This window comes from Vulpes lagopus, chromosome 10 (assembly GCF_018345385.1).
Source record: "Vulpes lagopus strain Blue_001 chromosome 10, ASM1834538v1, whole genome shotgun sequence".
In the NCBI taxonomy this organism is placed as follows: domain Eukaryota; kingdom Metazoa; phylum Chordata; class Mammalia; order Carnivora; family Canidae; genus Vulpes; species Vulpes lagopus.
In genome coordinates this window covers 6,582,308-6,598,631 of record NC_054833.1, presented here as the reverse complement: position 1 = coordinate 6,598,631, position 16,324 = coordinate 6,582,308, and the positions used below count along the sequence as shown (strand labels likewise).

Below are 16,324 nucleotides of genomic sequence, written 5' to 3'. Positions count from 1 at the left end.
ACAGCATATGCTAAAGCACAGAGGCCTGAGATGCAGGACTTGTACAAAGAAATGCAAGTAATTCAGTTTTTTTTTTAATGAACAAGCTTTTAATATAGCTCAGTTATGTAAAATACTGTACACTGTAAAAGGTCTAGAAAACTAGATCTTCAAGCCATTCTTTTTTTTTTTTTTTTTAAGATTTTATTTATTTATTCATGAGAAACGCAGAGAGAGAGAGAGACAGGCAGAGACGCAGGCAGAGGGAGAAGCAGGCTCCGTGCTGGGAGCCCAACGTGGGACTCGGGACTCGACCCTGGGTCTCCAGGAACACGCCCTGGGCTGAAGGCAGGCGCTAAACCACTGAGCCACCCGGGCTGCCCTCAAATCATGTTTTGAAAAGCCATTAAGCTTAATTGAAAACCCAAGTGTAGAGTACAAAACAGCAGCAAGGGCCATGGTGATCCCACGGCATCTAGCTCCCAAGTCCTTCATGCAGGGCTATAGCCATAGTCAGTGGAGATGTCACACTGATGTGTTGTGTGGACACAGGCATGTCCAACCCAGGGATGGGGGTGCTGCATTGGGTCCCGTTGTCACTGGGGGATCCTTGAACTGGAACTGGAATACAGTGAGAGTGTTGTCCAATGTTGGCTTTTTGCCAAGAGTAGTGTTGTGATTATGAGGGAGAATGTTCTTGGTCTTAGAAGGTACATGCTGACGTATTCAGATCTGAAGTGCCACATTGTCTGCAACTAATTTTCAAGGAAAAACCAAACAAATAAAAAAAAAACAATCATGTGTTTGTCCATTTGGAGAGAGAGCAAGCAAAAGGGTGGGGAAAGAGAGAGAGCTCACAAATGTGGCAAAATTTTGTTGGGGAGTCTGAGTGAAGAAAGTATGGGCATTAGGTGTACAACTCTGGAAACTTTTTTGTAAATGAAACATTGTTCAAAGTAAAAAGAAAAAAAAAACACCTTCATGTCTCTGATAACTGTTGTTAGCTCCCAAAAGTAGTGTAAACAATGATATAGTTGAAGAATTAGGTAATTAATACTTATCTTTGATGGTGGCCTATTAATTGGGTCTTTATTAGTGGTGCATATCATTATTCTATGAAGAATAGCCGTGGTTGGTCCTGTTATGATGGTATCCTTAATAATATTGTCATTTCAGGTTTTTTTTAAATGGAAAAAGTTTTTTATAAAACTCTTGAGCATCCAATGATAGGATTAGAAGGGCCCAAAGAAGTTACATTGTCTAATTCACTATTAAGTGGATAGACTAATTAGATGGAGAGCTATGTATATTATTACTTAAAAACATCACCATTGAAGAAGTTTCTATGACTCTTCAAATGCCTAATCAGAGGGTCATATTTATTTATGAATTTTCTAAGTTTTTTTTTAAGAAAAAAGAACCCATAAAAATCTAATTAATATTCCCTTGTCACCCTTAAAAGAGAGCATCAGGAATGAAAAGCAGAGAATTGAATGCATATTAAATAAATACAATATAATGCATGTTTAATTCATATTCCTTATTGGCCTTTGAGGGAAATGGAGATTGAATGCCAGAATTGGGGAAGGAAGAGGGGATGGGCCCCAGAGAAGGAAGGAAAGACAAGGCTAATGATGGGGAAACAAGACAGCAGGAGAAGGAGAATAAGCATGTTCTGAGGAAGAAAGACCTAGCAGATTTTGAGGTGCCTTTTTTTTTTTTTTAATTCTATGTCACAGATAAAGATTTTCTGGCTGTCTGGTGCTCCTTAACTTCCAATCCCATATAATCATTGCTTACAGTTTCCCTGTTTTTGTAATCCTCACTTCTAGAGACTCTACTCCCAGTGGAATCAGTGAAACACCTTAATATGGTAGAAATTTTCCAAATGGTAAAAAGCAAGTCTGCTGGAGGGGAAAAAGAAAAAAATCCCTTCTCTGATTAGCTGAAGTCAGTTTTCACCCACATGCTCCGTTTATTACAGTGAAGCCCCCACATAGGACAAGTTACAGTGAGTCATGATCTTTTGAAATTGAGTTTTGGCAAAGTTTGATTTTTCAAAAAGGATTTTCTTTGTTGTGGGACTCTTTTATTTGAGGATATTATCTTTCTTTTATTGTTAACCTTTTATGTCTTCTCCTTTTTCTGTCCTCTGTCATCTCAGATTACTATGGAGCAGAGATCTGAATCCAGCTGTGGATGTGGTTCTGTTTCAGGGAGAAAAACACTGTGTGTTTCAGCTTTAGGCTGATCCATAATTACTTGGATAAAATGGTAATGGGGTCTAATAACCAAACTTTTCAAAGGATTTTTCCCTGGCAAGGTGCATTTCATTTCTTTCTAGTGTTTGTTCTTCTTTTCACCGGAACGAATAACAGCAAAAGGATGAGAGATGATCTGATGAACCTAATGCTCATTAGGAAAGGCAACCGGAACAATTTCAGGAACACGAACAAAAACTCAGTTGGATGAACAGTCATAGGAAAAAGTAAAAATCTCTCCTCAAATGCTTATAAAAAACTAATTTCTGCCTCCCATGTTTTTTGCAGCCCTGGGAGTTTTTACTGGGCATTCACTCCTCTTATCTCCACTCTTCCTGCTGGCGTCTCTTACGTGCATTTGTTTTCCTTTACACATTTTCATCAACGTCCACGTTAGAGTGCAGACTGGGCCTATCTCATGTTGGCTGACATCATCCTTACTTGGAGCCAACCCCGCTCTCCTGACTCTCATTCTGGTTTCCAAGGTTGTGTTCCCCAGTACCCACCCCCTCTGCCTCTGCCACTCCTGCTAGGGACGTCTGTGCAGTTCCCAGGCTGTCTGCTAATGTCCCCCATGCCAGTGCCTGGATGACAGCCAGAGTTAGCTCCCAGAAGCTTAATGATGAATCCATGTCTGTCATGAGCTGGAATTGATGCAGGGCACATAGTAGGTAGGGGCTTAATAAATATTTGATAGACCAATAAAGAAATGAATGTGCGAAGGAATATAGCTCATAACTGAAGTCCTTAAGGAATGAAGCTGTTTAGGCAAACCCTTCTGTCCATAAGTATCGCCAATTAAGTGTGCAGCTAGAAGCATGCCCGGGTCTCCATTAGTGATCACAGACTGGAGCATTCACTTTTCCCTCGTGAATTCATATGCAAGCTGACCTGAAAGGAACTGCTTGCACAGCCAACAATCACAAGACTTCCCGGAGAAAAGGATGTCAGGACAGGGTTTCTGCATTTAGCTTCACCTTTATTAGGAAATGGCCTTCTCTATCCTGACGATTGGAAGGCTCAGAACTCAGTAGAATTCTGGAAATAGAACGCTGCAAAAATCTGACTTTCTCACGTTGATGAAGAGCATCATCAGCTTTGACAAATTCTGGATTGAACTGGCAAGGCACAATTCTCCGAAAGTCCAGGGATTTTCACATTTTGCGCATATTCTCTCATTTCATTGTGTTTTAAGCCAGGTTGCTATTATACAGAGCATTTTAGCGGCCTTGATCTTGGAGACATCAAGACCATTATTCCTGTTGTTGCTGATTTAGTGTTACAGCTGCTTCCTCTTTATGTGATTTAATTTGAAGTTTCAGCCCACCAGGGGGCTATTGGTCCCCACCTATGCAGCTTTAAGAGCTGGCTGCTGTTTTCTGCATGGATGTTATTTCCATTCCTATTCATAGTGATTTTTTCCCCCTTTCTATATTCATCGAGCAACAGCAAGGCACTGTTCCAGGAACTCGTTCTCTCTACATAAGGCGTAACATGGAACCATTTGGATGGAAAAATTATAAATTAAAATTATTCTGTTCATTTTAAAATATTCATATTGTGTTGCTCAAGTGCCAGTAACTGGAAAATCATGGATAATGTCCTGTTTTTATAACCTCTTTCAGAGTGTTTTAAAATCTGTATATGTTGTTACTTAGCCATCTCCTTTCCTGGAATGGATTTTGTGATAAGATTAAAAACAAACCAAAAAAAAAAAAAAAAAAGTTGTAGGAGTCCAGTGTCTGATGGCATATGTAATATTAAAATAAAGATGATACCACTAATTGCCACCCTTCTTTTTAAAATAGAAAAATATTTATTCCATGTACAGAGAATATTTATACATCTGTCAGACTACAAAGGTAACCTATGAACATGGCAGACTGTTTCTTTTGACAAGAAAAGTTTTTATTAAATGATTAAAACTAAGCAAATGTTTATTGGTTTCTGGAACTACATTTTTAATTTAAGTAAGGAAAACCCATACATTCATAGCACTACTGATTTGCAAATGCTGAAAACATCTCCAACTTTTTAAATAGAGCTAGGTTTTTTTAATACCTCCTGTTCTCTCTGCTAAGTTATTGATTTTTTAATTTCAGAAAACTAAATTTTTATTTCTATCCTTGTATTTACTGTGTTGTGTGGGTGTGTGTGAGGAGGTGCAGGTCTCAGATAGATAGACAAATAGGGTAAAGTGAAGCATGTTGTTACATGGTTTGGCTGGTATTTGGTAAAGTAAATATATCTCTTATTCTAGAGGAAATAATAGTTATTGGAAATCTCAATTTCATGTACATTTTTCCCCCCTCTGTGGAATGCATCAGAGTGAGGATCCTTACTTTTCCTGCTTCTCTTTTCTATAAGTTTTTAAGTTTATATTCACATAAAAGCCATGTGTTTTATTTGTTGTCTCTCTTGGCTAGGAATATTTAAATGTATTTTTAAAATTCTTCTCTTCCATCAACTAAAGACAATTTAAAATTTGAAGACTCTTTCTAGAAATGTATACTTTTGGGTCAGGCTGTCATCTTTGTGGGCCTTGCGGGTGTGCTGACGTTCTGCTGAAGCAACAAATCACTTTAGCATGAACAAATTTCACAGGGCTGTTTGATTGTTGGTCTTAGCTTTGTGTGAATCATTTGGCCTTTTAAAATAAGCTAATCCTTTAATTGAATATGCTTTCAGAAAGGTTCTGAAAACCTGTGTGGCTCTTGCTAACTCTGTTTTATTCAGTTTAAATGGTACTAGGTTATCCAGAAGTATTTCTTTTTGATTTTTAGAAGGATGTTATTGCAGGCCATAATATTTGAAGTCAGGATTCTTTATTATAGCAATAACAACAAAACATACATACATTCTCCTGAAGTCTGATTGATGGAAAATAGGATGCAAGCTGTCAGTAAACAAGTTCTTTGACACAAACACTTAGTTTATACAGCAACTGACTTCTGTGAACGCAGCAGTACAGAACACTCTATTCTTAATTGAATAAAGAAAACAAATTAGAATAGTTACTGCAGGAGAAATGGGTGCCTCATAATTAATAATTTGCAAGTTTAACCTTAACTACACTTGACATTTTTCTTTGGGTTGGTGACAGACTGATTAGTGAGTTAACTCCTGATAGTCCCTATTCTGCAGAGTGACTGTTCCAAGGCTTGTGGTGCTTCATAAAATCGGTATTCATTGTGATGGGATTGTAGCTTTAGTCCTGATCAAAGTGCTGTGGAGGAAGCATGGTTGAACTGATTGGCTGTGAATGTTAATCACTCCATAGGACGCACTGATAATTTACAGCATTGTTGTAACTCTCTGGTGTTCATGAAATGAACTTAATAACCCAGTGCCACCATGGGATAAGCTGCTTTTTCTCTGCAATTGAATACCCAGACTGCCTGCATAATGGTGTTGAGTAATACTGCATTAAAAAGAGTGAGCAGCTGTATGATGAAGGAAACAGCTCTGCAACAGATTTGTTAATTATCTCCTTTGATTCACAGAGGGTGTTTGTGAGATATGGTTGACCAGTGAAGACACAGGGGCTTATGGCAGAGACATTGGCACCAATCTCCCTGCACTGCTGTGGAAACTGGTTGAAGTGATTCCTGAGGGAGCAATGCTAAGGCTTGGCATGACAAATCCACCCTATATTTTAGAGCATCTGGAGGTAAGGAAAAAAGCACCCCATTTCCCTGCTGACACAGATGTGAACCAATCCAGACAATGTGGCAGCCTCAGCATCATCACATGGTCATATTTAAAACTTTATTTATTTATTTATTTATTTATTTATTTATTTATTTATTTATTTATTTATTTTTGGTGGTCCCACATTACCAAGAATTAGTGGAGAATTTCAAATCATCTTCTTTGTCAGTCTGCACATCTTGTTTTTGCTTGCACTCCATTAATTAATGTTGCTTGGATTTTTCAGCACTTGCCATCTTGTCACAGTTCTTTGTTTCTTCTTTGCAGCACCTCAGACTCCCATTGCATAAATTTGCCTTGATTCCTCCACTTAGGACCCTGGTCTAGTCTAGTTCACGTGTGCCAAGACATTGCATTAATTTTGCAACCATACGTGAGCATGTTAACTGAACTGCTGTTAGCCCTATCAGTGAGGATATTGGGCTGCAAATTTGAGGATGTTTCACACCTCCTCCCTTTTGAGATAGTTAGGGGCGAAATGAGATCCTGGAGAGACAGAACTTGGTATTCTTTTCCTTGATTCTCTTGTGGTCACTGTGAAAACAAAGGGGTTGTGGCGATGGGAGATGCCTGGTCTTATTTGTATCCCTTCCCCTGGTCAGCTTCCTCCCCTCAAGGGGCTTACCATGAAACAAGAAAAACAGACACACGTACCAGTGTGATGTGATGACACATGCCACAGTGAATATAAGCAAGAAATCCAGACAGGCGAGCAACCATTTAAATGAAAAAATGCATGCTGCGATCCATGACTCCTATTTAAGGAATAAAATAATTACATTGGACCTGTAGCCATGGATAAGAAATCTGATAACTGCTGTTGGAAAACCATGTGCAAAGTATAGAAATAAGTGATATAAACATCAGTTTATATAGTGATATAAACATCAGTTATGTTCTTTGTAGTCAGTTTGTGCAGGAAAAAAAAATTCCAAAATCTAAAAGTGAGTATAGCTGCTAAAATTTAGCGTGCAAATCCCATGAATCATCAACAATGCAAAGATTGTTTCTGCTAATTTGATCAGAAGCCTGTACTTGGAGTTGGGCAGAAAAGCCTCCCTACCATCAGTGATGTATTTTAGAAATTATGAAAACAGATTTGGTAGCAATCTGATTGGTAATTATAAATATACAGTGAAGAGATTGAGCAATTTCAGTTTTCACAGATTCCTTGCCAGATCTTTTTAGTAAAGATCTATGATTGATGAGTTAACTTTGGTACTTTGGAGAGTGTGGGACAGTTAAGATTTGCCATTAAAAATAAGTTGCAGGTATGTCTGTTTATACATAATCCTTTGACCCAACACTTGAAAATAGCAAGTGTAAAAATAAAATATTCTAAGAGCTCTAGTAGTTTTGCTGCGTTTGAAGTAAATGCACAAGGTATGCACCAGGCGATATGCTAGATACGTGGTTTGAAAAAAACCTCATCAAGGATCAAGGAAGCCATAGTAGCTAGAATCAGCACAGCTCAAGGTAGGGGGTTAACATAAGGGGGAAAATCATCATAGGCTCTGAGATGACTGAATAAAGTACCTCTTGGAATACATTCAGCACTTCAATTAATTGCAAGGTTGCAGAAATGCATGCTACATTTATCGCAGATCCTACTGCTCAGTATCTAAAGTAGTTGACCTCCAAATAGATACTCCAGGAAAGCTTCTAAAAATCAACAGAAGTTGCTAAACATAGCTATACAGTTTACCTGGAAAAACACCAGGTGTTTGGTTCTCAGATTGTGGTTGGAGTGATAACAAGTTCTTACTGTCATGATGTTATCCTTTAACAATTCTTGCCATCAGATAATCTGTAATGGTGGCCTTCCCTCCTCCACTGTGGTCTTTTACAAGGCAGACCTTATCCTATCCATATCTGGATGGACCCTACCCAATGGTAGTTCCATAACTGAGAGAATAAAGAATGAAAAAAGGAAGGGCCTTCTTCAAAAAATAAATTATACAGCCCACTTAATAACCGTGAACTTTTAAGTCTTAAGAGTCTGGTCAGAAGAGGCCACAGAAGATGACAGAGTAAATGAACTGCCGGGGTGAGAGTTTGCCCCAAAGAAAGCCACTCAGTCCCCTGCACTTGATATGTGGGGAGCAATCCAGTCCTGCTGTACCACATCAGGGGAGAAGGCAATCCACAGGAAGACAGAGCAAATGAAACAGGCAGACAGCTGTGTGCAAAAGTAAAAGACTCGCGCCATCAGACAGTAGGAGTTTGCAAAGTCTTCCTTTGACGCTTTGGCAAGACCTTTACACCTTGGCCTTGGCAGTTCTTTTCCTCCTCTGAGTGGAAGAGCCCAGAGCTTACAGTGTTCCCCAAACACATTCATCTTGTCACAGGAAAGGGAACTGAGCTGCAGAGGCTCCCCTGGCTCCCCAGTGGAAGCAGGACATTAGGGAAGGGAGCCCAAACCTAGTGAGCCTCAGCCTGTACCCCTCAATACATTGCACATCCCCATATTCCTCTCACTAAGCTTCAGGCACTTGACTGAAATTACCTGATTTATCTAAAGAGTGCTGGAGAGAGTTCCCCAATGAGAAAAAAAGAAAACTGGAGAAAAAAAATCAAAACAACAAAAAGAACACCAGTGAATGACAGATGGTGATGTCTTCTAAAACTGTAGGGATAGAAGGCACCCACTCTTGAAATAACTACTCTGATACTTTAATACCCTCACAGAGGGTTTCCTCGAGAATTATATTGATAGGACCATGCCTTCTTAGGTTTCTGGAAGATGCCGCATGCATCAGACTTTAATTATAGAGCACTTTACTGCACTCTTTCTCTTCCCCTTTGTTCTGTTTACTTCACATTCACCTACCGCTCATGATCTTTCTTAAAAATCCTTTTACCAGCTTGCTTGCTTGCTTCCTTGTTCATGTATGTCTATATGTATTTGACTGAACAGTTTAAAGGGGAATTTTTCTTTTTTTTTTTTTTGAGAGAGAGAGAGAGAGAGCAGAGCAGTGGGGAGCACAGATGGAGAGAAAGAATCTCAAACAGGCCCATGTCCAGCAGGGAGTCTGACACGATGATGCTCCATCTTGCAACCCTGAGATCATGACCTGAGCTAAAATCAAGAGTCAGACACTTAACCAACTGAGCCACCCAGGTGTCCAACAAAGGGGAAACCATTTAAAGGGAAATTTCAGAGTATCTGTCATATTTAAAAATACCATGTGGAAAAATAGATCCATTGATATTACATTTTATTAAATCTCCATAGGAACAGAAGATGCATATTTCAATTAACATAGGATGCACTTTTAAGGTTTTATCAAGAGTCTAGGGGCACCTGGCTGGCTCAGTCAATGGAGTATGTGATTCCTGATCTCGGGGTCATGAGTTCAAGCCCCACACTGGGCATAGAGCCTACTTTAAAAAAAGAGTCTAACATTATGTGTGGCACTTTATATAGTAGACCTTGATTAAATGTGTAGTGAATAAAAGGGGTGGGGAGAATTCTTAATCTTTAACAGTCAGGCAAGTAGTCAAATGTTGTTTGGAACATCTACAAACCCTAATTTTAATATATAGCTGCCTTAAAAAAATAATTTAAGATTCATTTTAAATGATGATACCGCTGACAAAGAAATCTCAAATATTCATACTTACATACATGTATCTTGGAAAAGCACCCTAGAATTGCAGAAACATAAGTATAACCTTATGTAATACTTATTAAATATGGACATAAGGTCAAAACAATAGATACAGCCCAGCTCACCTTGAAGACCTCAGCATCTGTCCATTACCCACAGGAAGAATTCACATTCTTTAGCTTGGCGTACAGCGGCCTGAAGAGGCCTTCGTCCAGTGCACCGCTATGTTCTCGTCCCTGAGTACCCTGTGGTGCCTCCTGGGTATGCTGCGTGTTTCATACTCCTTCCGTTTTTACTCTTTTTCTCCTTCCATTCTTACTACGCAATAACCATTGGTAATAACGAGTTAATCAGATGTACTATTATCTGCTACTACATGTGTTGAAGGATATATTGCCCTATTATGGCAGATAAGAGAGATTTTTGCTCTGTGCTTGGTCTCCTGTTGATATTACTAAGGCAGAAACCCTGGTATGTTCCTCTCGAGTGAACTCCAACCTTACAGACTGCAGTGTGGCTTGTGACCTGGATCACTCCTGAACCACACTGCTTGGTGTTGCTCTCCAGCTTGGTGTAGGCAACTCACAACTAAGGTATGAACTCAGACAACATAATACATGTGAACCCCACAGGGCATCTCGAAGCCAGTGGCAGTGATACAGTGGCTCCCACTCCTCAGGCACCAGAAATTGCTGATACCTTTTCTCAAGACTGTATAAATAATAATATCAGTACAATGTATTGAGTGCTCATTATTTTCTAGAAACCACACTGATTGCTTTCCATACATTATCTCTTTTCCTTCTTAAAATAAGCTACCTGCACTTGATGGGATGAGCACTGGGTGCTATGCTATATGTTGGCAAATTGAATTTAAATTTTAAAAATGTAAAAAGAAATAAAAAATAAAACAAACATATAAAAAAAAGCTAACTCCTTTTATTGGTTCAGAAGCCACATTGCAGAACCTGCTAGCAGCTGGACTGGTTTCTTATCTTGTCTGACTCTACAAAGCTTTATCCTGTACTGCATGTTTCACAGTGCCTTCCCTAATGCTTCCCAGATTCCCTCCATGCTTTGTCAGATTCTGTGCAACATATCTCTGTGGGCACTCGTCCTGGTGCTCTGTCTTTACTTATTTACATGTAAATCCAACAAAACTGTTACCGTCTTTAGGGAGAGACTGTCTTGGTCACACCTTTATATTTCAGTGCCTGTGATAACATGCACTTAATGAATATTACAGGATGATTTGATAGCTCCAAAGTTTAGCTGTTCCTTTACTGCATGTCTTACATATGTTGAAGAATCTTCCTATCTGTCCTGAGCATCTAGTTTTGGAAAACTTTGTGGATGACTGTCATGTGTGTTTCTTACTTATGAGTCACATTTCTGTGAGAGGGTACTAGATGTTGAGGGAAAATCCATCCAAGGGATGCATTTTATTTATTTCCCCTGCTGAAATATAATAATAGATAGTATCTTTAGAACTACCTGGAGTAAATGAGCTCCCTGCATGATTACTTAACTTATAGATTAGATCTAGGCCCTTAGCTTCTATCTTCTCCTTCTTGTTCCTTAGCTTTCAGTGTTTTGTTGTTGTTGTTGTTTTGCTTTATTTTTTTAATAATCTCCCATCTGAGAAGTCAGCAGTAGATGGTCAAGGAGGAGAAATTAAAATCGGGCAATTTGTCTTGTTTTTCATTTTATGGGTTGGCTGGTAAGGAAAAGATATTAAAGCTGTTGACCAGTAGGGGATATAGGATGTATCTATGGATTTTATTTATCTAAGCTATTCTGGTTCTCCCTGTGTTATGAATAATTTAAAATAACTGTTATCTCCCTTAAGATTCCTGCAGGTCTTAAAATTGTATCAGAATTTTAGTACATTACTTACAGCCTGGTCCAGAGAGGGCAAGTTGATTAATCTGGAGTGCAAATGCTTGGTATTAAGGACTTACCTATATTCAAAGTTATAAACAGACCAAACTACTTGTTTTTCAATTAATTTATATTACTCTGTAAAATATCACTAAAAATACTATTCACATTGATATTATACTACATTTTATTTCAGTTCAGTTAAAATGTATAGTTTTTTACAAGATTTACATTTAGTGTATTTTGTTATATGATCTGAGATTGATCATAAATAGTGATACTTAAAATGTTGCATCAGCTTTTAGTTGAGAAATCTTATAATGACTAACAAATCAGTTCTCCGCTACCCTTGATTATTGTATATTTACTTCCACTTAAATGATCTTATATTCTAACGTAATTACATACTTATCAAAATTAATTTATCTGGTAAAAGACAATAAATATGTCACATAGTAATTTATGAGCATTAATAATATGTTTGGCTTGGCAGACTTAAAAACTGCCTTATAGTTTCAAAATAATAGCAAATTCAATGCTTGCTATACTTCTGTTTCATCAAAGCAATATAGAATTTCCAAACTAAAGTCGATAATTCACATGGGGGCCTTTAAAATTGTTTTTCCGTAAGGCTTATACTTTTCAGAATAATAAAAAAATATGTAAATGGACTTTGTGCTGTTGTATCCAAAATGTTTCCCCTTTTTAATAAATGGAAGGACATGCTAGATTATTTATTTTGAGCAAGAAGTGAAAAGGATAAATTTTCTATTTCTGCCATCCATATTTAGCTTTGGGACATCAGTGTATGATTTGATCTGACTGTGGAACCCATTTTTCTGGCCAATTATAACCATCAGCACTTCATTCTTAACCTGGCATTTGTGAATTTCAAGAGATCCCCAACACCTCTGAAACTGGAAGCCAAAGTTTGTGCCTACTTGAAAATCTAGGGGAAGAGAACAGGCATCAAATACTAAAAGGCTGAAGCCTCCATAAAACAAGTTTCTCAGACTTTCCTGGGAGCCTAACACTGAGTGCTGGGAGCAGCCCTTTTGGAAGGGAAAGGAAGGGAAGGATGGAGGGGAGGCCTCAGCTCTGTGAAATGACTTGACTACTTGTGATGAAAGATGAAATGAAAATGTTCCTCCACATAAGCATGATCAAAGGCTCCAACCCACGTTACAGTTCTGTGCCTTGGATGGGCATGTGCGCATCAGCAAAGCTTCAATAGAGCCCGCTCAGACCCTTCCATCTCTGCCCCTTCATTCCTGTGCTCCTCATTTGTTCCTCTCTGTCAGGTTCCAGCCTCTGAGCCCCGTGCAAGAAGCCTAAACTTTTCTTGAAAAATCTCCATAGCTTATTGCTTCTTACTGCAGTCTGTTTGTCATATCCCGTCTGGGTGACGAAGCCTCGTGATTCCATGCAGACCCAAGAACCCAGAAAATAAATGAACTCAGAAACAGATAGATGTGATCTCAAGAAATGACTCTCTTTTGCTGCTCTCACAGCCAAGAGACTCAAAAGGTTCTGTCAGGAATTTTTTTTTAATCTGTCAGGAATTTTATTTATGCTTATTGTCCCAAATTTTCAGGGGAAAATGAGCTATTTTGTGGATGAATGTTCCACATGTTGAAAAGACTGGTTACCTCTGTCTTCCTGGGATGCACAATGGAAAATGCATTGTTTAAAAATTCTATTTATATGGTCATCAATAATTTATAGAGACCTATACTGTGGGCTTCACTGCTATTCTCAGTTCCCATTTCTGAATTACCAGATAGCATAGGTGGGAGTCTAGACCCAGTGTGGGAATATAAATCATCAAATCATTTTTGGTTACCATAAGATGCTTCAATGTACTTTGTAGTAAAAGCTGTCTGTATTTCTCTCGGTCTCTAATATCATTTTCCCCCTTGTCATTGACCTAAAATTCTGAATATTGCTCATGAAATCTGATGACATATGGATAGTTATTCTTTTGAGAATAAAGAGGATATTTCCTGAGAGGAAAAGTGTGTAGGGATAAAACATGTATCAAGATGATAAGTGAAAAGGCCTCAACATATGCTCTGTAAAGAAACTGACACCATGGTCAAATATATGGAACCATGTCTCTCTGTATAGATCTCTTTTAACAAAACAAAATACTTTAAAAAATATAATCTATATGTGAACATATGTATTAGAAATTATATAATTAGATAAATTCCTAATATATATAACATGTAATATAGTATATTAGCTATATCAAGAATTATATATCATGGAGATTATACATATGAAATACTTTCTAGAATACTTAGGAAGCCTGGAAATTTACATATTTCAATTGTGGCATACAAATGTTCCTGTTCCATCTTTTAGTATTCCCATGTATATTTCTGTTTATAAAGGAGGACATTAGATATGTATGTGGTTTAATTTGCATCTTAAAAGGCATTTCACATTGCCATTCCTCTGAATCCTTAATTTCACAGGAGTAGCTAAGAAGGCTTCCATGTCACCTGTCAAAATTAGTATAGCTCAAACTCCACAATACACCATCTATGTGCTTTATCTTCCTCATTAATTTAGGAAGTCACTTATGCTCAAACCATTGAGAAAAGCTGCCTTTGACTTACCTTCATAAAGCACAGAGAGCAGCTAACACATGAGGCAATCAACGGTCATTCCTTTATACTTTCCTTTTGATTCTAGGATCATTTCTCTATTGATTTCTTTGCTCTGATAGCCTATGAAAGGCTACCTTAGGCACTTGCTAATTCAGCACTTAGTAAAATGAAATCCTCATATTTTATATCAGGTGGGTAATGGAATTTTCAGATGATTCATGGTGTAGAACAGAAAGGTTGGTAATGAAGTTAATGGTTCATAGAATAGTAGAGTGACATTCTGCATATTTTTCAGAAAGTAAAGTGCAGTTTCTTAGTTTGCTTTCATTTGTGTCTAATCTACTAAATTGTTTGTCACTTCTAGGTCCAGAATGTATTGGTTTTTTTTTTTCCCCACATCTTCCTTTGCATGCTACAATAATAATCGGCATGTTAAGCTTTCAAAATTTAAGTCCCGAATTCTGTAATGCCATTTAACAGTAAATAATGATTGTGCCCTAGATTAGAAGCATAAGGGTTTTTATGATTATTGTTAATCACTCCTTTATTTGCATGTCGTGTAGCAAAACTGTCAAATAGATTAAATGGGCATGAATAGCCCATGTGTAAGAAATCTTTTCAGTATCTGAGATGCCTCATGTGGGCCAGAGAAATTCAAACTGTGATGTTGAAAGAAATTTTGAATTAATTATTCATTAATTTAGGGGGAAAATATATTGTTTTTTTATAGCATGTATTTTTGTGTGTTTTTTAAAAATCACTGAAAAGTTTGCTACACATAAACATTTGATTACAGAAAAATACTATGGCTAAGTCTGTCTCTAATATAATTCATTCATAACTACATGTTAAAATATATCTAGAAAGCAAGCTTTATATAAATTCTTACTATTTAGTGTCATGGAATATCAGCCTACATTCTGATCAGTTGAAACTTCAGGGATTAATCTTCTTTTTTAAAAAAATTTTTTTTTATTTATTCATGAGAGACACAGAGAGAGAGAGAGACAGAGACTCAGGCCCTGGGCTGAAGGTGGCACTAAACTGCTGAGACACCCAGGCTGCCCCAGGGATTAATCTTCTGATTAATTTACTATTACTGTTTCCAGCCTTTGTTTTTTTCCTACCTCAACAAATTCTTGATTTTGTTCCTCTATTCTTCTATTACTGCCTATGTCACACTTTCCTAAGGTTGATGTAACAAAGTACCACACTCTAGGCTCCTTAAAATAACACCTATTTATTCTCGCCCAGTTTTGGAGGCCAGAGGTCCAATAGTCAGAGTTTGGCAGGTTTAGTTCCTTTCTGGAGGTTCTGAATTGAGAATCTGTTCTATTTCTCTCTCCTGGCTTCTGGTGGCTGCTGGCAGATTTTGGCATTCCTTGGCTGATAGACATGTCACTGCAATTTCTATGTCAGTCTTCACATGGTGTTCTCTTCATTGTGTCTAAATTTCTTCTTCTTATAGGTACACCAGTCATTGAATTAGGGTGCATCTGAATTAAGTTTTACTTCATTTAAACTTGATTATATCCATGAAGACCATGTTTCCCATGGATCATATTCACAGGTACTGAAGGTGATGACTCCAGTGTATCTTTTTTGAGACACAGTACAATCCATAACAGCCTTTTTTTGTAGTAAACAGACATTCTACAGTGCGACATTTTAATTCTCTTGTTTTATCTATGTAAATGTCTGTGTGTGTGTGTTTAGTTATTTTCTTAGTGGATACCTTAGGGACTACAGTTAATAACTTAATTTTTAGCAGTCTACTTTGAATTAATACCAACTTTATACTAGTATACAAAAACTTTGCTTGTATGTATACACCTCAGTACCCTCTCGCCTTCTTTGCTGTCATTGTCATAGATATCTTTGTACAGCATATGCTAGTCAACATCTATCTTTCTTTCTTTCTCTTTCTTTCTTTCTTTCTTTCTTTCTTTCTTTCTTTCTTTCTTTCCTTTCTTTTCTTTCTTTCTTTCTTTCTTTCTTTCTTTCTTTCTTTTCTTTCTCTTTCTCTCTCTCTCTCTCTCTCTAGCTTGAGAGAGTGTGAGTGGGGGGCTAGGAACAGAAGGAGAGGGAGAAAGAGCATCTTAAGCAGGTTCCACACTCAGCACAGAGCCTGACATGGGGCTCAATCTTATGACCCTGAGATCACTACCTGAGCCAAAATCAGGAGTTAGATGCTTACCAAACTGAGCCACTCAGGTACTCCTCATCATCACATTTGCAATTAGTACTTTATGCCATTGTCTTTTAA

General features: G+C 37.8%; 1 protein-coding gene across 4 annotated transcripts in view; it reads left to right on the top strand.

Annotated features, from left to right (window-relative positions):
* CDKAL1 (CDK5 regulatory subunit associated protein 1 like 1) overlaps positions 1-16,324 on the top strand; it is a 647,296-nt gene that overhangs the window by 393,105 nt on the left and 237,867 nt on the right. For all 4 annotated transcript variants that reach the window (XM_041769778.1, XM_041769777.1, XM_041769775.1 and 1 more), the window contains one exon: positions 5,744-5,910. In XM_041769778.1, coding sequence (XP_041625712.1) covers positions 5,744-5,910 — 167 coding nt within the window. The remainder of the gene's footprint in view (positions 1-5,743; positions 5,911-16,324) is intronic.